The sequence below is a fragment of the Syngnathus floridae genome, chromosome 19 (assembly GCF_059516105.1).
Source record: "Syngnathus floridae isolate MCC-2025c chromosome 19, RoL_Sflo_1.0, whole genome shotgun sequence".
In the NCBI taxonomy this organism is placed as follows: domain Eukaryota; kingdom Metazoa; phylum Chordata; class Actinopteri; order Syngnathiformes; family Syngnathidae; genus Syngnathus; species Syngnathus floridae.
The window spans coordinates 554,631-575,923 of NC_142431.1; the positions used below are offsets into that span (position 1 = coordinate 554,631).

At 50.0% G+C, this 21,293-nt stretch overlaps 3 protein-coding genes and 1 long non-coding RNA gene across 9 annotated transcripts; all 4 read right to left on the bottom strand.

Annotated features, from left to right (window-relative positions):
- Positions 1–271: 271 nt before the first annotated feature.
- On the bottom strand, positions 272–11,479 carry LOC148381315 (apoptosis-stimulating of p53 protein 1-like). 4 transcript variants are annotated; one of them, XM_088361736.1, is made up of 19 exons: positions 11,103–11,479; positions 10,806–10,886; positions 8,661–8,808; positions 7,865–7,984; positions 7,519–7,583; positions 6,507–6,608; positions 6,232–6,406; positions 5,853–6,052; positions 5,636–5,776; positions 5,281–5,473; positions 4,747–4,872; positions 4,100–4,227; positions 3,549–3,996; positions 2,670–3,445; positions 2,423–2,554; positions 2,229–2,362; positions 1,984–2,150; positions 1,680–1,879; positions 272–1,450 (listed from the first exon to the last, which is right to left on the bottom strand). In XM_088361736.1, exons 2-19 carry the CDS (start codon positions 10,812–10,814, stop codon positions 1,409–1,411), a joined length of 3,306 nt encoding a protein of 1,101 aa, XP_088217862.1. In that variant the 5' UTR covers positions 10,815–10,886; positions 11,103–11,479; the 3' UTR covers positions 272–1,408. The 4 variants fall into 4 exon arrangements, with proteins under 4 accessions (XP_088217862.1, XP_088217861.1, XP_088217863.1 ...); XM_088361735.1 differs by having other exon boundaries at positions 5,612–5,776; XM_088361737.1 differs by lacking the exon at positions 4,747–4,872 and having other exon boundaries at positions 5,612–5,776; positions 11,103–11,478.
- Positions 11,480–12,012: 533 nt separating this feature from the next.
- Positions 12,013–14,231, bottom strand: eif2b2 (eukaryotic translation initiation factor 2B, subunit 2 beta). Its single transcript, XM_088361740.1, has 8 exons — positions 13,947–14,231; positions 13,539–13,659; positions 13,210–13,361; positions 12,912–13,075; positions 12,689–12,784; positions 12,488–12,625; positions 12,345–12,411; positions 12,013–12,198 (listed from the first exon to the last, which is right to left on the bottom strand). The coding sequence occupies exons 1-8, from the start codon at positions 14,116–14,118 to the stop codon at positions 12,041–12,043; spliced, it is 1,068 nt and encodes a 355-aa protein (XP_088217866.1). The 5' UTR covers positions 14,119–14,231; the 3' UTR covers positions 12,013–12,040.
- A 279-nt stretch (positions 14,232–14,510) lies between these two features.
- tmed10 (transmembrane p24 trafficking protein 10) lies at positions 14,511–17,465 on the bottom strand. Its single transcript, XM_088362580.1, has 5 exons — positions 17,202–17,465; positions 16,437–16,557; positions 16,281–16,354; positions 15,747–15,873; positions 14,511–15,598 (listed from the first exon to the last, which is right to left on the bottom strand). The coding sequence occupies exons 1-5, from the start codon at positions 17,376–17,378 to the stop codon at positions 15,477–15,479; spliced, it is 621 nt and encodes a 206-aa protein (XP_088218706.1). The 5' UTR covers positions 17,379–17,465; the 3' UTR covers positions 14,511–15,476.
- Positions 17,466–17,523: 58 nt separating this feature from the next.
- Positions 17,524–21,087, bottom strand: LOC148381318 (uncharacterized). Of its 3 annotated transcripts, none has more exons than XR_015854477.1 (3): positions 20,956–21,087; positions 20,352–20,435; positions 17,524–18,208 (listed from the first exon to the last, which is right to left on the bottom strand). It is a non-coding gene; the product is annotated as an uncharacterized LOC148381318 (long non-coding RNA). The 3 variants fall into 3 exon arrangements; XR_015854478.1 differs by having other exon boundaries at positions 17,524–18,991; XR_015854476.1 differs by having other exon boundaries at positions 17,524–17,893; positions 17,987–20,435.
- Positions 21,088–21,293: the final 206 nt, after the last annotated feature.

The window sequence follows — 21,293 nt, forward strand, 5'->3', positions numbered from 1 at the left end:
GAGTTAATTGCATATAAACTGAAACGACTGCAAAAACATCCCGATCCGGTATTACCACGGCATTGCTATCTTCTGGGTTTTTTTTCCACTAGCGTATATATGATCTTTTTTATGAAATCAGAGACTGTAGATATATGTATAATTCTCATGGTTGAAGATACGTATTATTTCCTACATTCAAGCACAAAATCTCTACATTGGTACTCGGGTGCCCCCTAACGGCAAATGCGTGAACTGCGTTATGTTGGAGCTCCACAAAGCCACATTTGAGTCATGCCAGAGCTTCACTTTTATTGTTCACATTTACAGATTTTGTATTTGTGTGGAGTACAGCATTATAAGAGCGAGCCCACCTCGTCCGTACAGCAAACAAAGAATCGTAGGACACTCCTCCTCGGGTTATGTACAATTTTGGAATCCAAAATGAAGCCCTGGACCATTCGCACACGTGAGGATGAAAAATACACTGCAGAGTTTTGGGTAACACACATGTACAACAATGTACATGCATGGGAAGGTAATACATGAATGGAGACGCCAGTTCCGTATGGTGAGTCTCTCCTAAAACAGCCACAATAGAGGCGACTTTTTACGAACGTTTGGTTGTTGCCCCTGTGAGATTTGGTGAACATTAAAATAACAACACTAGAGTGTCACCGGCAGCACCGTGTTGGTCCTGAGCTTAGAAGGCTTGTCACAGCCATCGTGGGAACACAACGAACGGGTGGCGTTGCAAAATAACGAGCCGGGACGCATTGGAATAGAAAACATCTCTATGACGATCGGGAATGTCAACTCGCTTTGATTTAGCATTAAATGTAAATTACTCACAAAAAGTTCAGGATGCCTTTCTGTCACCGTCTCAGTTTCTTTATCGCAATTTGGTGAAGTAGTGTTGACCTTGCCAGAGCAGCAGTTCTGGTGTGCTGTGTAAAACCTTTTAATAGTACACCCATAAAACCTTTAAACGCATAAACTACCTATTGCAATTTTTGGTGGTTAAAAACACAAAAAAAGAAAACATTTGGGTTGATTCCTCTATAAAGGGAGGGGGGGGGGTGAAAATGCAATTCAATGTCACATGAGCAACAAGGCACTGTCATTGTTGCTCTGTAGACTCCTACTGACCACGAGACGGGAGAAAAGATGGCTGAAGAGAAGAAGGGGGGGGGGGGGACTGCAGCGACGAGGGTTACCTTCAACAGCTGCACTGTGGAACAGGGCAACTGGGCTGGCTCAAGTGATGGCTTCCAAGTGACCATGGGGATTTCCTGCATTTGGAGTGCTTGTCCATCACAGTGCGTGTATGTAAATAAGTGACAGCAGGGTGAGGGAGGGGAAAATGGCCACCAGGAGAAGATCGATGAGGCTCATTTGTTCTCTGCTCTTTTGTTATAGCATTGCCACGCTATGCCAAGGAGCGCTGGCGAGGCTTGATGCGGGGGTAGAGCTGTGGGGGGAAAAAAAAAGAGAAAGATGGGGAAAATAAATTTGAGCAAAACATTTAGTGGTGTTTAAAATAAGGGCAGGGCCATGGCGTTCTAAGAATTTCCCCCAGAATGGTTACGAGAACACAAATTGGCAACACTGGGGGAAAAATGTATTTGCAAATGAGAAAATTGTCCTGCTAAATAAATTTGGATGCATCGGCCAGCCCTGGTTGAAAAGATGGCAGGTACCCCCAGCAGGTTGCGCGGCACGTAGCCCTCCGTGTCCTCCAGCTGCGCCCACCACCACTCTGTCTCGCTGTCGTCCTGCCGCCGCAGCACGGTGACGGCGTCGCCCTCCCTGAAGGACAGCTCATCCGGGTTCTGAGCCTCGTAGTCCCACAGGGCGTACACCGTGCCCTTGTTCATCACGCCCATCTTTTCTTGAACGCCTGCGCCGCAAAAATAAAAGCGGTGTGTTTGGTATTTGCACATTTTCACTGTTTGCTGCAGTCTTGGGAATTGCCAGCCAGCGTCATAAAATGAAAATGGTTACCGTATAGGAACTGCGAGCACTGGACGTAGCCCTCCTCCATCTCCTCGCACTTATCTGCCGCTGTCTCCACGTCGCTGATGGTGCTGGCGAAGATGGCGGCCCCCGACTCCACCAACAACTTGCACAGGTGCACGCTGTTGCACGAGGCGGCGCAGTGGAGCGGAGTCCTGCTTGCGAGAAGGTACATCGGCACATTAGCGATCTCGTCGTGTAGCGCGCCCACCCGTCCGTGCGGCGTCGCCGACCATCCGTCGCTGTCGGCCGCGTTGACGTTGACGCCGAAATCCAGCAGGAACTTGACAATGTGGTGGTGTCCGGCGCAGACAGCGTTATGCAGCGGGGTGATGCCCTCGTCGTTGGGGGTGCTGGGATTCTCCACCTGGAGCAGAGCGGGACCCGCTCGGTTCTCATTCGTGCAAAGGCGGCCACTCAAACGCACCTCATAGATGATCCTCTGGACCAGGTCAAACTCTCCTTCCAACGAGGCGTCCAGCAGGAGCGCAAGAGGGTTGAACTTCACTCGGTAGCCGTGGCCGGTGCGCTCAGACTCTGGTTTCTTTAAGTTTGTGCGCTTCAGGGAGAGGAAACAAATATTGAGCCTTGTGGAACACTACTTGTTTGTATCTAGGCACATGCTGCGAAGACCATCAACCCCCCCCACCACCATCTACTTATGCCTGACTCACTGATGGTTGGGTCTGCACGATACCGCTCTCCTCCGGAGACGTCACCTCCAGCACGGGGCTAGGCAGCAAAGCCTCGGAGCTCTCCAAATTGTTGTTGTTGTCTTCAGGTCCTTCCTCTTCAGCCGGGTCCAAAAGTCCTTCGGGTGGTGGAGGCAACGGCCGGTTGTCGTTAGGGTCGATAGAGGAAACCTCCGAGCCCTGCTCCTCGGATTGGGGCTGCGGCGGCGGAGGCAAGGTGTCCGAGGGAAGGTTGCCATTGTCCGTGTCCGCGGCCGGGTCGCAACCCAGAGAGCCGGGCGGATTTGCCGGCTGATAAAACGGCGTTCCGCTGCCGGCGCCGTTGCCGCTCCCAGACCCGGCGCTCCCTTCCATCCCCCCTGCAAGAGTGTTGAATCTCTGGTAGAGAAGTTTCTGGATGTTAGGTCCGCTCGGACCCTCCGGTTCTGTGATGGAGCTTCGCTTCTTGAGCGGCCTCGGGGCGTTGGCCAGCTTCTTGCGGAGCACCTCGAGATCGGCATCGCTTTGGTAGCGCATCGGGGAGTGGACCATGGGCGTAAGCTTGGTGGGGCTGAGCGGCCGAGGGATGTTCTCCACGCTGGGAGGAGGGGCCGACGGCTCCATGTGGCGTAGGCCCTCGAGATCCTCCACGTCACCGTCCAGCGTATCCTCGATGCTGCCGGGCGGACCCTGGAGCAACGGGAAGGCCCCTCCGGCCGGGACGAAAGGCAGGGGTGAAGGGGGGGTTGAGTTGGGAGGGAGGACAGGCTTCCCATAGACTACAAAGAGTTTAAAGAAAGAAAACAAGTGAGCATCGGTGATAATAATAATTGTTTTATACAGTCTCTCTATACTACATTGCATTAAACACGACTATCTTACCTGCTTTGAGCGCAGGTTTGAGTGGCTGACTCTTTGGCGCCGCCTGCTGGAGGTACATATGATAGATGGAGCTGGAGTTCATGGTGGCCGGGCCCTTCCGGGGCGACTGGGGGCGCGAGCCTCTGTCCGGAATGAAGGGGCGCACGGCCACGGCCGGCGGGTGGTCCAGCCGCTCGCTCATGCCGGGCGGGAAGAGCGGCGCGTGGGGCTGGAAGGTGGGACTGGGCGGCACCGAGATCCGCTGCTGGATCTGCTGCGAGGAGGAGCCGCTGGTGGGCGCCACGCGGGGCCAAGTGGGCGCCGGGGGGTTCGGCAGCTGGCGAGGCGGCGGGGGCGGAGCATCCTTGCGGCGCTCCAAAGAGCTGGCCGAAGAGTGGTGCGAACCGTACGGCGGAGGTTGCGGCTTGGATAGGGAAGGGGACGAAGCGGCCGTTTTGGCCTCCAGCACCTGTGAGAACACATTCGGATGGCATCACGCCGGGAGCTGGAAAACAAGCCGGAGCTCATCCTTGGACGCGTTTAAGAGGATTACGAGACAGCACGCTGCTGACCTTTTCTGCACTTGAAGCGGCAGGGGGGCCGGAAGGTGGGGTCTTGGCCAGCGTATCCGAGTCCCTTCTCTCGGGAGGTTTCAAGGACGCGCCCGTCTTACCCGCAGGGGGCCAGCCGGCGTCACCGGCTGAAGCGCAACAAGTCAAGACACAGAGGGGTCAATACCTGAGCTTCAAACAACAGCTGCAACGACACGGGAAGTCAGTTCAAATGCATCGGCTTGCTTAATCGCAAAAGCAATCGTCAAAAGTTGCAAATGTTCAATACACGAATGGTTAAACTGAATACATGAAGTACGCATTAGCGTTTTGTTATTTCACTATGATGCGAGAAGAATTCAGAACACAAAAACAGAATCTGAGAAAATAAAGTCAAAAGTCAAGCAAGCGGGCGAGACTATAAAATTAGGAGGGGACGATTACAAAACCTTCTTGTGAGCTTAGGAAAAAGCATACGGGGGGGGGGACATCAACAAAGGGGAACACTTGCGCATCAAAGTGCTTCTTTGATGCGACTACTAATGGAAGCAAAACATGAATCTGTGTCGGACGATGGGGTCGCTACGGTCGGTGGCGGTGGTGGTGGGAAAAATACTGAATGAACTCAAGCCAGGCTTCGCGAGGCGCCACACCCACGGCGCACTCACGGGACGTGCCGTCGGAGCCGGCGGGGGCTCCCGGACCCGGGTGAGACTCCGGAAGCAGCGGGTCCACGACGATGTCTAAATCAGACACCTTCCAGGGGCCGCCGGGGGGCTTTTGCACGCCGCCGTCTGCCAGCGTCCGCCCCGGCGCCCCGTGAACCCGGCGGGACAGACACATCACGCACCACCACATTGACACAGGAAGGAAGGAAGGAAGGAAGGAAGGAAGGAAGGAAGGAAGGAAGGAAGGAAGGAAGGAAGGAAGGAAGGAAGGAAGGAAGGAAGGAAGGAAGGAAGGAAGGAAGGAAGGAAGGAAGGAAGGAAGGAAGGAAGGGGAAAGTCGCAGCACAGACAACAACAACAGCACACACAGGACAGGACAGGACAGGAAGAGAGCCCAGTTAGAGAGGACGAAGGAAACCACAGGATTCAAGAGCAGGTGGGAAACATCAACCAAGTAGGAGAGAAACGGTCGCTCACGCAAAGTCCCGGTCCGATACCCTGGCAACGCATTTAGCTTTGACTTGTGGGACCAACCTGATTTGGCGCGGCCTTGGTTGGCTTGGTTGTTGACGGCCAGAGTTTGCGGCTTGAGCGGCTCGGGCGGCAAGGCGTAACCAGAGTCCTGTCGGCTCGGCACGGGAACTTGGATGTAGGGACCCACGGCGGCCACGCGGCCCAGCGTGCTGGCGGCCGGCTGCGGGGAGGGCGGCCCGTTGACCCTGTTCAGCTGTGGGAGGGAGGAGATACACTGAATATAAAGCACAAGAATAGGCAATCTGGATCTGTTTTCAAACAACATTTGGGGTGGTCTGCTGGTGAACATTTGTAGGACACTTTAAGATGTGTTGAGCGCTTCTAGCCTTACAGGGAGGTTCTCTTTTTGACGTGCCTCAGCTTTTTTCTTGTAGAGGCGCTCTCGCAGCTCACTGATGCGCTTGTCCATGAGCGTCACCTCCATGTTGCGCTTGTTCAGGAGGTCCTTCTGCTGCTGCAGCTTGCTGTTCTGCTCCTGGTTGAGTTTGTTGCGGATCTGACAAGGTGCGCACGTCAAGGTTAACGACGGCCTTTCGCCGTTAGCGTGACGCTGGCCGGCCGCAAGGCGCTACCTGGAGCTCCTGGTAGAGCTTCCTGAGCTCCAAGGCGGCGGTGCCGGTCACCTGGCCGCCCAGCGCGGTCTGGATGCCGTTGAGCTTGCCCCGACGCAGGTCCTCCAGCTGCAGGCTGAGCTGGTCCACTCGCAAGACGGCCGCCTGCAGCTCGGCCTGCTTCTCCTGGAACAGGCCGCTCACCTGCTCGATCTCCGCCGCTGGATGGGGAACGGACGGACGAGACGATTGGTTCAAATGAGCGCATTTGCAAACATTAAGTGTGGTCTGAAGTCAACGTGCAATGGCGCTCACTAGCCCCATCTGTAAGACACGCTTATGTACTGTAGGTCCCTTAGGGCTTCAAGCTGGCGTCCAATACGAATAAGAATCGACGTACACAGGTTGCCGTTGATGACCTTGCTGTAGTCCACCTGGCCCCGCATGGCCCGGATCTTCTTCAGCTTGGCCTCCTGGCTCTCCACACGCTCCTTCAGCCGCTGCAGCTTTTCGCTCTCGGTGGCCGTCTGCTGCTGACGCCGCTCCTGCTGCTTGAGGTAGCGCAGACGCTGCTCCTTCAGTTTGGGGGGCATCAAAAGTCGACTTTAATACATTTGAAATGTGTACAAAAGGTGACACTACCCAAAAGTAGTGAGGTCGTGAAACATTGACTACCTTGGCCACCAGCATCTGCTGCTGAGCCTCAATCTGCTGCTGCTGCCTCGTGGCCATCTCCTGCAGCTCGGACAGCGTCAGCTCCACACGCTGGTTCCCAACCTGCATGGACACGCACATGTTGGACTCGAGTAACTGGGACAATACAAAAAAAAAAATAAAAAATAACTGGGCCGTTAACAATGGAAGAAGCCATTTTCTAGACACGTCAACTGAATGTCTCGGTGCCATTTGTGAGGGTATCTCGACTCACAGGCCTCTCACGCTGCCACGCTCCAAAAGGCACCGAAGCGACAGCGCATCCGTGTCGATTCCCCCGAGGGAGAAGCCGACGCGGTGCCTCAGACGGGAGAACCGCCGGCCCGCCTGACCGACCCGACCGACCGCAAGCGACGAGGGCTGTAATCCCGGCTCTGGCACTTATCCGCAGTGAGTGCGAACTATTGAAAGATTGGGCTGCGGGAATAAAATCCCAAACTCCTCGGCACGTTGGCCGGGGCCACTCGGGCTCTTTGCGAGGCTTTCCGAGGGCCGCGTGCTTCGCTTGCTGCAGACGGCGTCCCAGAAGCTGGGTCTGAATCCCAAAGCAATGATCCTCTTAGGGGGCTGTTACATCATCTTGCGGGCTGGCGGATATAATCCCTTCAATTGCATATTTGCAGCGGAACCTGGACGCAATTTATCTTCGCCACTTAGCAGGTCACGGAGGAAATAAAAGCTATTGGCTGCAGCCTCCACGGTGGCGCTCTTTGTCCCGCAGCACCAATTAGCTTCAATTCCTTGCGCACATCACTTGTCTATTGTGAAATCTGGGACAGATGGTCCGAGCCAGGGAGCAAGAGAGGACGCCGTGCCAGAGGCTGCTTTTAGCAGGCACATCTACAGGCAGGCACACACGCGCAGACTTTTTTTTGCTTGGTGCTGCGATTGTATATTTTTTTCCCAAATGTAAAACATGTGCCTTGGCGCCAAGTGTAAGTGTCGTCGTTTAACCTCGTTGGCGAGATCTCACCCCCTTGTCGTTGTGCTTCTCTCCGGCGTTGCCGCTCCTCATTGGATCCTGAGACTGCTGACTCCCTGCGCGGGCACAGTCGGCAAACGCGCGCAAGCAGGGTGAGACTCGCTCAGCCGCACGCAAACACGCACTGTCACTTTGAAGCCCCGCGGCAGAGATTGCACATGACACGAGGGACACAGGAACAGGGACAAGCAAAGCAGACTAACTCAAGACTGTCTATTTATTTTTATTTTTTTTGCTAAAAAAGGGAAAATTGCTTGACGCAAACACATGGATACATGATTCAGAACGACACAGGAACAGCGAGCAGATGTCAGGAACAAGGAGGGGCCAAACTTACCCTGATCACTGCTCTCAGTGGGGGAATCTTCATGGCGCAGGAAGAACTTGACCTCCTGCTTGCGAGGTCCCCATTTCTGGAGATGTTCGTACATCATGTGCTCAAATGGGATGGCCCGCTCTGCAGACACAGACACGGGGGGCTTTCATCTGGATAGCCAACAAATGGCTTTCCACAAAACGAGCAGGCATGAGGTTATGACTTGCTGGGGTCAGTACAGAATAAAGCCCAGCATTTAAAAAAGATTTCATCATTAATATCGGCAACCAGGTCATTGCATTTTTCAGAGAGAAAGAGGGTGTCGGATTTGTTTTGTGAGGAGACGTGCTTTGTTAGGCACCAGCTAAACCCCGACTTTGGCTGGGAGGGTGCTTTCAACAGACGAGTGGCCCCTCGGCAGCACCAAAAAAAAAATAAAAAATGCTGATGACGCCCAGTGCGCCAGCGCAGCGACAGAAGCTAATTGTTAGAGAGCAATGCGTCGTGACAGCCCTGTGTAGCGTGACATCACGTAATCCCTTTCAGATGTTGGCCTTTAAAAGGATCATCCCAACTTTCCTTCCATTTTTAATTCTGGGCAAATAGCGGCAGATTGTTCATCACTGTGGCAGGCATGTCGAGATTAGCCGGGAAAGCTAAAGGGCGGGTGAGAGATTCGAGTATTCGCATGGGTGAGCACGAGACGCCAAAAGACTTGGACTGCGTTCACAATCATTCCCGATCCACTCTTGAGTGGGTTCACTGCCACCATAAAAAAAAAAAAAAAAAAAGTGGTCCCAAAGAGCGCTGGTCTTACCGTTGCCTCGCCAGACCTCGGCCAGGTGGCAGCCACTTTCGCCGGGCTCTTTGCAGAACTCCACGACATCGCGGCACGTGGTCTCGGGGGTGATCGGCACCTCTGTCGCAGCCTGTTCCCCGTCGCTGAGGTACACCGTTAAGATCATCTGAGGACAAAGGTTTCACAACTTTACTGGCATTGCACAAGTACAGTGGCCTTCTCGTGTATTCTTATCCTTATTTTTGTTCCGCACTCGCTCGCTCGCACACGCACGCACACACACACACACACACACACACACGGCGGCAAGACCTGTTGCAGCATGCATTAGACAGACACACTTTGAATTGCGACGTAAATGCATTGCAACGCGTGTCCCTGCAAGCTTCTGCTCCGGGAGAATTTGAGAGCCCGCAGCGTCCCTTTCAAAAAACATTCAAATTGCAACAACTTCCATCTTGGACTACGAGCATTGCAAGAATAACACAAAATACATTCAATAGCTTTGGCTTTTTTGCCTTTCCATCAGTGTAAGCCTTCTCTGCATGATTCAAGCACTTTTCCAATATGACTGTAAATCCAAAATTCAAGCGCCATCCAAGTCCATCAAAAGGGATAACATGGTGAAGACATCATATTTTGCTATGCCAAAAGCAATATTAGCGCCAATCCACAATCACTCAGCGTGGCCTCAAATGGGTCGGTCCGAGCAAGCGCGGGCGGGCGGGCGGGCGGGCGAGATACCGACCGCCCTCACTAAGTTGCGTCTGCCGGCGCTTCTGGCTCTCGGGAACGCCCTCCTTTTTCGTTTGATCTCCCTCTTTGGCGGCCGCTGGAGCTCCTTGGCCCATACGGGCTTGTCCTTGGACAGACCGGCCAGGCTGCGCAACATCGTGGCCACGAACCTCTTCATGGTGGACGGCGGCAGGGCGCCAGACCGCGCTAAGCCGTAGCCCGCGTCAGGAAAGAAGTGGTGGCGATGCGCTTGTGCCGCAGAGGAGACTTGGGAGGAAAAAGCATTGGCTTTGTGAGAGGGGTTGGGAGGGGGGGCAGTGGCTTAGAAAGCAGCAAACACACTGAGAGAGAAGGGAGGGAGAGAGAGAGAGAGAGAGAGAGAGAGAGAGAGAGAGAGAGAGAGAGAGAGAGAGAGAGAGAGAGAGAGAGAGAGAGAGAGGAGCCTCTAGCCAAGTGTTTGGCAAGGAGGGCATTTCTTCACCCTGGTTCTACACCGTCCATATTTTCTTCTTCTATGCAGCTTGCAAACAGAAGGACTTCTGGGACCGATTAGCCAGCGTCTTGGAAATAGCAGGTGTCGCTTTGATTGAGACATGACTAATGCGCATTAGAGGCTGCCTGAGAGGAAGTCAAATCAATAATGCAAAAAAAAAAAAAAAAGAGGCCAAGCAGTTGGGAATCAAGCAGGCTTGAACACTAAATGTGTCAAACATCAGATAGCATATGAGAACCAAAAAACGACAGCGTGGACGACCGCAGATGACAAATGGGACATTCCAGTGTTAACTCCGGCGGTAAATCGCGCTAAGCGCAGCTCGGCTGGGTGAGATTAACACCGGTTGACAATTTAGTGGGCTCCCGAGTGGCCTTTCACAAGAGAGACCTGCAGTGGCCGTGCCGGCCGGCGTCCTATTGGCTGCCACCATCACCAGCGCAGGCGCTAGCTGCTCCACCGACTCTTTGACTTGACATGACAGCCAGCCGGCGCCACTGGGTGCAAACATCCAGCGGGGGACACGCACGCACAGTCGACTTCCCTCGGCTAATTACAAGTTCAGCTACGAGTTGCAGGTCGGCCTCCCTTTCTCCCGTTCTCACAATGCGTCCCGCTATTGTCAACCGCAACGTTAACAATAGGTCGTCTTGACAAAGCGCTGCTCCCGTTCTCGTATTATGTTCTTTGGTACGCTGATATGACGGAATAGATTCTCAGTCATTCACAAAGTCTAGTCGAATCAACGCAACTGGACTCTTGGTTGTTACAGACAATTCATCTTTCTGTCAAAGGACAGTTCTGAATTGAGCAAAAACAACATTACAGTATGTAAACACTAACTCATTTGGTTTTCGACAACCGTGGCACGTAATTTGATCAGCACTGGAAGACAGAATTTCGAAAAGCCTTATGACAAGGGGTGTCACACCTACCGGCATCATATTGTCAGATCCAAATTGGCATCAGTGGCAAACCCGCGTTGAGATAAACCTGTGCAGCCCTTCCCTCCCTCTCTGAAACACATACACACACACAAAAATAGAACATTACTTTAACGTGACAGTGGCGAGATGCACAATTATAGCAGCAAACAGTGATGTCAACAAATGGCTTTAAATGGCCCAGGCGTGGCTCCCGGACAGCTGCTGCCGCTGCTCTGAGCTCAGCCTTAAAATGTCTGTAAAAAACACGAGCTCCTGTGGCAATGTTAGCAAACCAAATGTACTCACCACTGTCAAGGGCGAATCATTGTCTCGTCGAGGCAACAAATAAGAGAGAGCCGGTTGTTTAGGAAAGCCAGGCAAACCGTCATCCATCCATCCAGCCAGCTAGCTAACTAGCTTAACCAGCTAGCGCCGTGTCGCCAAGATGCTAACCGCGCGAGCTGCCTCCACTTGCGGCGACACGAGCGAGATATCGCCGCCGCACTCACTGTTGGTTGTCACCGTTGATGGAGTAGCCCCCAAAATCGGGCGAAACTGTGGTCGACAGACTCGTTTTTAGTTAGCAAACAGTCATTCGCTGCTTGCTTATTCGACGAGTGCTAATGGGAGAAAATCGACTGCGGTGTTGTTGACGGCGACCGGGCGGGCGGTGCTTACACGGAGGGAGGGAGGGAGGGGCGGTGCTTAGTTACGCTAGTAGAAAAACTGCACATTACTAATGGGGACGCTTGACAATCTTTATAGTGGAATAAATGCGTTCTTTTTTTTTGTGTGTGTGCGAGTAATTTTCTTTTAAAATGGCAAACGCTATTTGGCCTCTTTCAACCCCCAACTTGCCATCAAACATCTTATTTGTGATAAGGTAAGAGCATTAACTGCAGCAGCTCTCCCTGGTCGACCACCGCCTCAACTTCACAAACCTACAAAAATACTTCCTGATGTTTTCATGCACGGTAATGGATATGTATATTTATGCAAAAAAATGCCCAAATGAAAATGCTGCTGATCCAAATGACAATTGTGGTGTGGATGTCCTCTGTTATCAAGTTTATTTGATTGTTTTTAGAGGACCAATAGCAATTCTCTGCAAATGAAACTAGAGTTACTCTTGTCATTCTGAGATTGTTTTTAAAAATGTCTTTGATCCAAGAGTGGCAGCCCACACATTGAAATAAGCACAACACAATCAGAGCACTTGTGTCACGCCTCTTTAAGTGGACCGATTACAATTCGTGATCCTCGGGATGATAGAGCTCGCTCATGAGGCGGTAGATGTACGAAGGCGCGTGTCCGCCAAAGTTGGAGATGAAGAGCGTGATGAGCTCCGGCGGGACGTAGTCGAACACGGGACAGTGCACGTTAACCTTGGACAGGATCTCACCTAAGGCAGAAATGGTTCAGCGTCAATGTTGGTCAGCCAATTAAGCTCGAAGTGCTCTTTGCACAGAAAGGCGTCAAGAGTGAGCTGTGAACCCAACCGCTTCTGGCAACAGTAAGTCAGATGATGTGAACTGTGAGTTCATTCACCTTCAGTGAATGGAAGCACTTCATGCGGAGAGACAAATTTGTGGAAGGTGTTCTCCTCGTTCGGGAACTGCAAGAGGTTGGAGAGTCAGAATCGTTTCGGAGCCGGCCGGACGCTGCGTATCCAAACGGCGCGCTCGGGTCACCTGAGGCGAGAGCTTGAACATGGGCGTGCAGACGATGAGCGGTGTAGAGTGGTGCTTGGCTGCCAGGGCCAGCGTGTGCGTCCCGTTGACAGCCCTCAGGCCTCCGTTTGCAAGGACCGTCTGCGTCCCGATGATCACCTGACGAGCCCAACAAAGGCGCTGTCCTCTTTTTCGTGATGTCTTCCGCCGTGATTTGCTTACCTTATTGACGCGAGAGATGACCGCAAATATGGCGGCATCTGCGATCACTGTCGTTTCAATACCAGCTTCTGACAGACTGGTGGCCATCTTGTGTCCCTGATGGAAATGCAAAGTATAAACCAATAGCCAACATACTGTATATATACTACAGTGTATCATTTTAAACATGATACATAGACTCATTTCTGGACTTTGTTTTTTTATGAGCTGCAGTGTGGCATACCTGGCAGAAGGGCGCACACTCGGCGACAATGACGTGGAACTTGCGTTTGCGTGCGGCGTCCTTCAGGAAGGCCTCGACGGTGCGAGAGCGGCCGATGGTCATGATGACCTCGTTGGAGTGGATGTGCTCCAGCGCCTGCATGGAGATGTTGTCTGTCGTCCCGTCTGCAAGAAGCAAGTTGGCAATTTTACACTTTGAGTGTCATTTTAGGCTGAACCTACAGCTCGACTTCATTTGACTTTCTTTTAACTTTTGAACACACATCCAACTGTACAGCGGACGTCTGTTAGCAACTGACCCAGCTCCGTCAACAACTCGTTGATGGCCTCGATGACGTTGGCTTTGAGGGGAGCAAAATGCTGCCGGAAGTTCTCCTCGCTGAGCGCTCCCGTTGTCAGCAGCTTGTGTAGAGATTCCTGCTGGTCGAGCTCCTCGCTGCTGCCCCGAGACCTGCAGATATACGTGCAAAATGTGAACAACCGATGAAGGAATTATACATATGTCATAAGTAGATAACAAAAAACTTGTTTGGTTGATTCTTAATGGGTGGGCACTGGACAGGCACTCCAGAGGCCACGCTACCTGTACACAAGTCATTAAAAAGTACATTTTCCATATGCGAATCACCTTGCATATTCCTCTCTTATAATCTTGAGAACACGTCTGATCATGTTCCCTACAGTGGTCTCTGACGGTTGGGCAGCGACCATGCGCCTGCCCTCCTTCCGGATGAGTTCCATGAGGTCACCTGAGATGTCAAACCATTTTCATTTCAGTTATTTGTTTACATTCAAACTATTTTGCAGCCAACGCCTGCTCGAGAAATTAAGTTTGTCATTACAAGGCAGTTTAAGACCACCGGTCATAAAAGAAAAACGACGCGGTGACAATTGACTTCATTAATAAAAGGTGTAATGCATCGATGACATTTCTGTGCTGTTTTAATGGTGAGGACAAAAAGCGCAGTAGTACGCCAGATGAGTTGTAATGGATACAAATCTTAAAAAAGAAAAACAAATGCTTCCTATGCAGCACCTGCGCTGCTCCAGCGAGCCTGCGACGTGATCCTACGGAGCAACGAGGTCGTTTCTCGGGCTGTCTCCGCCGAGCCCCGCAGAGGTCCGGTGCCGCTCCCGCCACGCTTCAAGTCGGACAAAAAGGCCTCGACTCGCTCGGTCAGGTCCGTTTCTTTATCCCCGCCCGGCATTGTGGCGAGATATACAACTTGTTGTCACAGGGAAAGAAAAAGAAGTTATCTGGTGAGTTTGTCGAATGTTGGTATGGCGGCCATTTTAGGAAGGAAGTGATCAGTGGGCACTTCCGGGTCACAGTGACAATGCGGTGTCGTCAGTGATTGGCTGAGATCTTGCCAGTGTTTGCCGTGCATCATTTTGACGCAGTCAAATCCATCGGGACAGTTTTCTGCAATTTCCACTTTAGTGTCTTTTAAGCGTGTTTACTTTATCAGAACTACTGTTGTATGCATGATGTGGGATTTTTTTTAGGGTTCAAAAGTAGGACGTCCGGGGAAAAGAGGACGTCTGATCACCCAAAGTTAGTATATGTAATATTTAATGGAGTATAAGACCACGCAATAAATAACAAATCCATCCTATATTTTATTCAGTAAAAGCCCAACACAAATTTACAAAATGCACCAGTCAACATAAAAATCGATTGCGCACAATGCACACGGTCGCTGCTTAAAAAAAAAAAAAAAGAGAAATCCCCATAATAGATACCTTGATAATTAACCTTTATCAGACCGGAAGCTAACTTCTCCTAAGTCCATGTAACCACACCTCCTCAAGTGTCCCTAAAAAAATAAACCTAAAAAAAAATCATTGGGATGGATCTGCAAGTACAAGAAATTGTGAAGTGTTACTTGTTGCTATCAAAAGTTCAGTTTAGCAAAATGCTTGAAGAGCAGGCTGTTGAACTAACATCTCCTTCAGGCTATTTTACAAATGCTGCCAGGAGGCCATTTTAGATGGTGAGTGAATGATAGCATAAATGAGTTCCAACATAACCTCATTTATATGGACCGAAGAGAAAAAAAAAACACGTTAACAGTGACCAAGCCATTCCCCAAAAAGATAAACATGTGCATGGGATGGAGGGGGCGGGCATTTCCAGTATGGAAACAAATAAAACTCATGACGTACGCAAATGTAGCAGGGCAACAAACTAAAGCAAACAATCAAATAGCCTTCACTTGATTTCGAGGATCTCCTCAGCGGCATGCTCGTGGCATGTCTGCTCCAAACAAAAACGAGCTCATTGTTGACGGGAAGCCAGAAGATTGGAAATGGTGCTCGGTCGCTCCCGACACGCAGCGCTTGTCATGTTACAAAGCGCAAAACAAAGCAGGCCTGATAGCTTGTCATATTTTCATTTTAATTTTTGCGTCTTGTTGGATCATTGCGGTTGTCTGGCATCTTTGAAAAAGTCCAATTTGATTGAGCCCACCCCCAGTGCCTAAAACTTCCCTTGCCGTCCAGGAATGATGGATGTTCGGACGCGTCGGTCGAGCCGGATGACGAAGAACGCCGGCCGGCTCCTCTTCTACTCGATCAGCTTCTTGGCCTTGAAGAAGCGGCGCAGGTAGAACACCTGCCACGTGGCCAGCCCGATCAGGCAGCACATGGAGAAGATGCTGAAGTACAGCACACGCGTGTTGGTAGACTCTGTCGGAGGCAGAAGGGAAACTCAACATCTCCTTCCCAAGGACGGACGGGAATGCGTTTGTGTTCAGTTGCAGTCTTTCCTAACGGTTATTGAGCCCAGATGCATGCCCGTGGGAAATCACTGCGCTAAAGCGACGGATGGATTTACCATTGGTGTCCCTCATCTCCTCCTCGCGTTTCTTCATGTAAGCAAAGTCGTTGACGATGGACTCGGAAAGGTCCTCCAGTCGCCGCAGCTCCACCTCAAGAGGCTTCAGCTTCTCCACCTTGGCAATCTGCACTCACAAAGCGTGCATAAGAAACATTTTTATAAATAAACTCAGCCTTACCAATTGCAATCAGCAAGCCAACACTCGTTCTTACGTAGTTCATCCAGTAGGTGTCAGTCTAAGACTTGGTGGCCACAATGAAAGCGTCCAACCAAAACGACAACAATTAGGAATCTATCAATGCAGCTCCTCGATAGGACTAAAATATGTACAAGACATTTTTGACACATTTATCATGCTATTGTAAAGTCCATGCTGACAGATGACAGTTGAGGTGGTCTTTGTGAGCTGGGGCCGCACGCAAGGTTTGCGCCACATGTGCCACAATTCCCAGCATTACTTCTGTATGCTTATTATCCGAGTGCAGTGCGAGAACACAACAGGGCTCGTGGAAGTATTTACGAAGCAAGTACCTCCTCATAGTTCTTGGCCTCCACGCCATGCTTCATGTCCAAGTTGACCAATTGGTCCTGCACTCTTCCGGTTCCTTTACAGAAAGGCAGCAAACAAATATCAATGTTAGGACTTGCTCAAAAGTCGTAGCGTTATTTTATCAACTTGAAACTTACCCATGGGGGACTTGCTCTCAAAGCACACCTCAAACATTTCATAGTCCTCTGTGGTGAACGCAAACTTCCCTTTGATGGCATCGTCCTTGCTGTAGAGCAAATGGCTGGCAGAATCTGTGATCTATGACAAAAAGATTGTATTTTTTTACCATTTTGGGGGGAGGGGGAATGTCCATAAATCAAGGGTCACCAATCTTATTCAAATTGCGAGCTACCAGTTTGACACACACTTGAGAAATAACGAATGTGCTCAGATGACACGAATGATGACTTGACATGGATTACAAACAAGTCAATAGACATCGAGCTGTGCTATGACTGATCATGTTAATGACTTCTCAGAACAACCAACCTTGTGAGAATAAACTTTTATAGTTTTGTGTTTTGTTTGACTTGAGCGTCATCGCATTCCCAGTTGGCGTATAGTAGCATGCTAACGTTAGCAGCGTGGCACGTTAAGAGTGACGTGTAACAGCCGGCGGAGCAAAATAAACATGACCTACCCGCACATAAGCTACTCATTTTAATATTAGCATAAAAGCGCCTTTCACACAAAGCCACTGTGATGTCGAAGTAGCGGTTGACGACATTAAGCTTGAACTATTAAATAGCTTATTTAAACCAGGAAGTCGTCCTTTTGGGGCCCGCGAGCTCAGATGATGACAGAAACAATCGACATTAAATTGTGACTCCAAAGTCCATAAAACTGTGCTTCCGTCGATCCGTGGCCTTCGTCGGACGAGCCGGATATTCGGCATGGCTCACCTTCAGGTTGGTTTTGGTGTTCGGCTGCTCGCTTATCTCGTACTCCCCGGTGACCAGCACATCCTTGTGGATCTCCTCCCGCAAGCACTTCCTCGAGTTGACCGGCAGGAAGAAGGAGATGGACGACGTCAATTCGACGAGAACTGGTAAGAGCAGGAACGTCGCGAACCGAGCCATGGTTGGGAACCTTTCTCACAGGCCGAGCAACCAACCAGCCACTGCCAGCTAGCTAGTCCGCTTAACAGCTTCCTGCTTCGGCGAAACGAAACCAGTTTACTGCCAGCAGCAGCGACGCTCCGAGCTCGGAGGGGGTAACTGCACGTACACGTCACATTTTGACACATGAAAAAGTGTAACGCAATAATGATGTAAAAAAAGAGGATATTTGATACTCTTCTTAAAATAACATTATTTTACGAGATGTTCAAATAGATCTATCCTTAAAAAAAGGTACATTTTTAAATATATGTTTTTTCTAGATAGTCAAACAGGTCAATTTGTCTGGGGTCAATAAAGCAGGTGTGTGTTGAATGAAATAAACACTTTGGCAAAACCTTTTCTATTTCGTTTTTTTTTTTATTTGAAAATTAGTAGAGTGTATACAATCTGTATGTTTGTTTCCATTTATGAATATTTCCATTTCTTCAATAATCTGGCTGGGCTTCCGGCCACCAAGCTTTTGTACTTGGAGTCTGTGTATGCGGCAGGATAGAAAATCGTGTTAAATATTAACTCCATCTGGGTCACAGACATTTTATACAAACAATAAATCTCTTATCGCTCACTTATTGCTCCACAACTCCGTCCAGTGCCACTCTCTGTCCTCCTAATTGCTCACGTTTAAAAGCAACGGCAGGGAGAGTGTCATTCAAAGCATCCCGGCATTCGTTGCGACTTGTCTGCCGGCAGCTCACACATGAGCCGGTTACATAAAAATTGTCCAGTTTCCACGGAGACATCGTCGCTCCTGAGCCCACCGGACGAGGCGGGGATACCGAGTGGCGAGTCTGGCGCAAGAACGACAATTATTGGATGGAGAAATCTCCCCGGTGTCGCAGCTCGGTGCGTCAAATGGCTTCTAAGAATAGCAATCTCCTCGACGCCACCCAGATGGACTTCCAAGAATAACAGTGGTACAATTCCCCCCCCTCCCCAAAACACGGCAGACGTCAGCAGATGTGAGCCACTTAAGAAGCATCGGATGGACTTTTTGGTGTTTCATAATCATCATAAAGTTGAAGTCAATTCATAAACCTTCTTTGCAATGATATTTTCGATGTGCTCTCACCACTCTAAACACCCAATTTGTATTCTGGGGCATAGCTGGGGTCATTTCCATGCTCGTGTTGATTCATTATCCTTTTAGCTACTTGCTCAAAATAATTTGTGCTTGGGATTATTTTGCTCCATCTTTGTGATCATTTTGTAACACTAAAAGTAGAAGTTTGCTTCAGGCCAAGACTTGCTCACTTGGTCGGAGGCCAGAACGTACATTTCCAGTTAAAGCTCGTAACGTGCCGATGATCTATCAATGAAACTTGGAACTGACGTGGCAACGGCGTGTCCTACTTTTTCAGAGCACAAAGATAAAAATTCCCTGAATGTGGCCGGGTGACGCAAGGCGGCGCCTCGCCCCGCCCCTTGACGCTGATCGCTGTCAATTATTGAGATCATCAAATTGTGTACGCCAATCGCACTATGTGCAAAGATGAGGAGAATGTTTGAGTCTTCAGAGTGGAACAGGATATGATCTTCTGTCACGCCCGTTTGGCTTCCAAGCTATTCAAGTCCTGTCAAATGCAGTACATTTCCACAAAAGGAAATTATACAGTCCATTTATTTGGCACTTAGTAAAGCTATGTGTCTGTCAGTTCGATGAGTATGTCTTGACATCTTAAAATTTGAGACAAGCAAGCTCTTAAATGACATGCAACAAAAGTTTCACCTTATTTATTTTTGAATGAATTTTTAGTCTTTGGGGAAATCGTGCGGTATGTGCCCTAGCACCCTCTATTGACCACTTATTAGCAAACGTCCAAACTAAAACCAGACCTTTTTTTGGGGGGACTGACGTTTGGGTACTTGTGCTTACGTGCAGAAGTGTACGTCTGTGCCTGCCTGCCTGCCTGCCTGCCTGCCTGCCTGCCTGCCTGCCTGCCTGCCTGCCTGGCTGCCTGCCTGCCTGCCTGGCTGCCTGCCTGCCTGCCTGGCGTGTCTCAAGTGTTCTATTCAAAGCATCTCAGGTTGGCATGTGGGGGAACCTGCCTGTTTCATCGCCATCGTCATCACCATCCAGTCTACCTCACAACAACATCATCGCCCTCCTCTTCTTCTTCCCCATCGCCTTGGTTGCCTCCCTCCCTCCCTCCCTCCCTCCCCTGGGCTGTGAAGCCGACGCGTTTTGGCGTCATAGTGGTCTAATTTTACCGCTGTTGATGCTGATGTTATGAAAAAAGAGGCACCTGCTATTTCTGCTGCTATAGCCCTCCATCCTCACGGGGGGTTGTGAAGAATATTAATAGACGCATATTAGGCACGTAGCATCTTTTGTTGAGAGGAAGGGGGGGGGGGGGGGGGGGGCAGACAGTCACTGCACGGCTCTTATGCAACGGCTAATAACCCGTCCGGGCTACGCCAGTGCATCACTGCCAAGACCGAAGCCGGCTGAATTGGTGTCATTTGCGGAAATTTCCACGCCAGTCGCGCCTGAACAATAGCTGGGTGTGCGAGGGTGATAACGTTCCTTACACGAGCACACAAAAAAAACGGACGCACTCACACACGCCTTATTGGGCAAGCCGCCGCTCTTATACTGGGGGAAAAAAATGCACATGATTCAATGAATAAATGATAATTGCACAGAAAGGAAGGGTGGGGAGGATTAGGCGTTGCGTCATTTGCGCACGCTATTACTGTGGTAGATTGCTGGAGTTTTTTTTTTTTTTTTTAAAACGCTTTTTAAAATATGACAAAACCTTAAAGTACAACTTTGACACACACGGAGCAGCAGAACATAGAGCAATGTATTCATTTAACAAAACACACTTTTCAAAGCACGGTAAACAAAAAATTGGATCGAAAATACTCCATGAATCGTAATGTTTCACATGAATATTCCAGGCAAAAAATGTCCTCAAAATCCATACTCACGAAAACAGACAAATCAAGTGCTCTTCTCCGGTGGGCGTGTCCGCTGGATCCGCTGAGACCGCGCCCGGTCGGCTCAACTGTGAACTGTCAATCAAATAGCACTCTTATGACAACCTGTAAAAAGTACACTTCGCTTTATACGGTACACTTTTAAATGACACGAGCCAGCAACACGGAGATTCGGGGGAATTATTGAACCATAAACTTTACGAAGACTGTTGGTATCGAGTGTTAAGTGCAAACAGTGCTCCACCGTATAAAATATGTACGTGCCAAAAGTCACATTTGTTTTGGACGTGTGGTTTTTTTTTTTTTTTTTTTGCAAAGCTGCGTTTGCGTGCATTATTAAGCAATTTTCGGTGCAGCGTGGAGTTTTGCTTGATGTATTGCGAGTGAGGAGGCTTTCCAGTGAGGTTTTTGCTTTCTTGCAAATTTGTGGTCGAGATGCAAACGACGTCGCTTTCGGATCCTCTCTGTTGCACAAGCTACCACCAAGCTACCACGAAGCGACCATGTTCCCCCCTATAATTTGGCACCTTTTGTACCGTTCCCGTGCAATTTGATTGCGATTGACTATACGAGGGGTGAAGCTCTAAATAGTCACCTTTGAATGCGTTTTGAGGCCGCCTCTGGGAACTTTTCAACGCTAGTCCAAACCGGCTTGCTCGAAGTCTCCATTTGGTCACGGAAGTGTGACGCCATCTCGCCGCGCTCAGCGTTCGGAGGAAAAAAGAAGAAGAAAAAAAAAACCACTGACGTCAGAGTTGTGTGACTTGTAGCACAGTTAACCTTGGCAACAGAAAGTACATGAATAGAATACACAGAACAAATGGGTAACGCTGGAAAAGTCCGACAAACATATTGTATCATTTACTTAGGCAAACATTTGGTCTGATTTGAACTACTGTATAGCAGACGTTTAAAATGTCTGGAACTATACAG

Excerpts from the sequence above, each read along its gene's own strand:
- LOC148381315 (XM_088361739.1), bottom strand. The coding sequence starts at position 9,555 with ATGAAGAGGTTCGTGGCCACGATGTTGCGCAGCCTGGCCGGTCTGTCC. Across the intron at positions 4,873-5,280 it reads CCAAGGCCGCGCCAAATCAG|ACGGCGGCGTGCAAAAGCCC; the intron begins GTTGGTCCCACA and ends GGACGCTGGCAG. Across the intron at positions 2,555-2,669 it reads TCGTGCAGACCCAACCATCA|CGCACAAACTTAAAGAAACC; the intron begins GTGAGTCAGGCA and ends CTCTCCCTGAAG.
- eif2b2 (XM_088361740.1), bottom strand. The coding sequence starts at position 14,118 with ATGCCGGGCGGGGATAAAGAAACGGACCTGACCGAGCGAGTCGAGGCC. Across the intron at positions 12,785-12,911 it reads AGTGTGCGCCCTTCTGCCAG|GGACACAAGATGGCCACCAG; the intron begins GTATGCCACACT and ends CATTTCCATCAG. Across the intron at positions 12,412-12,487 it reads TGTTCAAGCTCTCGCCTCAG|TTCCCGAACGAGGAGAACAC; the intron begins GTGACCCGAGCG and ends AACCTCTTGCAG.
- tmed10 (XM_088362580.1), bottom strand. The coding sequence starts at position 17,378 with ATGGCTCGGTTCGCGACGTTCCTGCTCTTACCAGTTCTCGTCGAATTG. Across the intron at positions 16,558-17,201 it reads ACACCAAAACCAACCTGAAG|ATCACAGATTCTGCCAGCCA; the intron begins GTGAGCCATGCC and ends TTTTTGTCATAG. Across the intron at positions 15,599-15,746 it reads GGAGATGAGGGACACCAATG|AGTCTACCAACACGCGTGTG; the intron begins GTAAATCCATCC and ends TGCCTCCGACAG.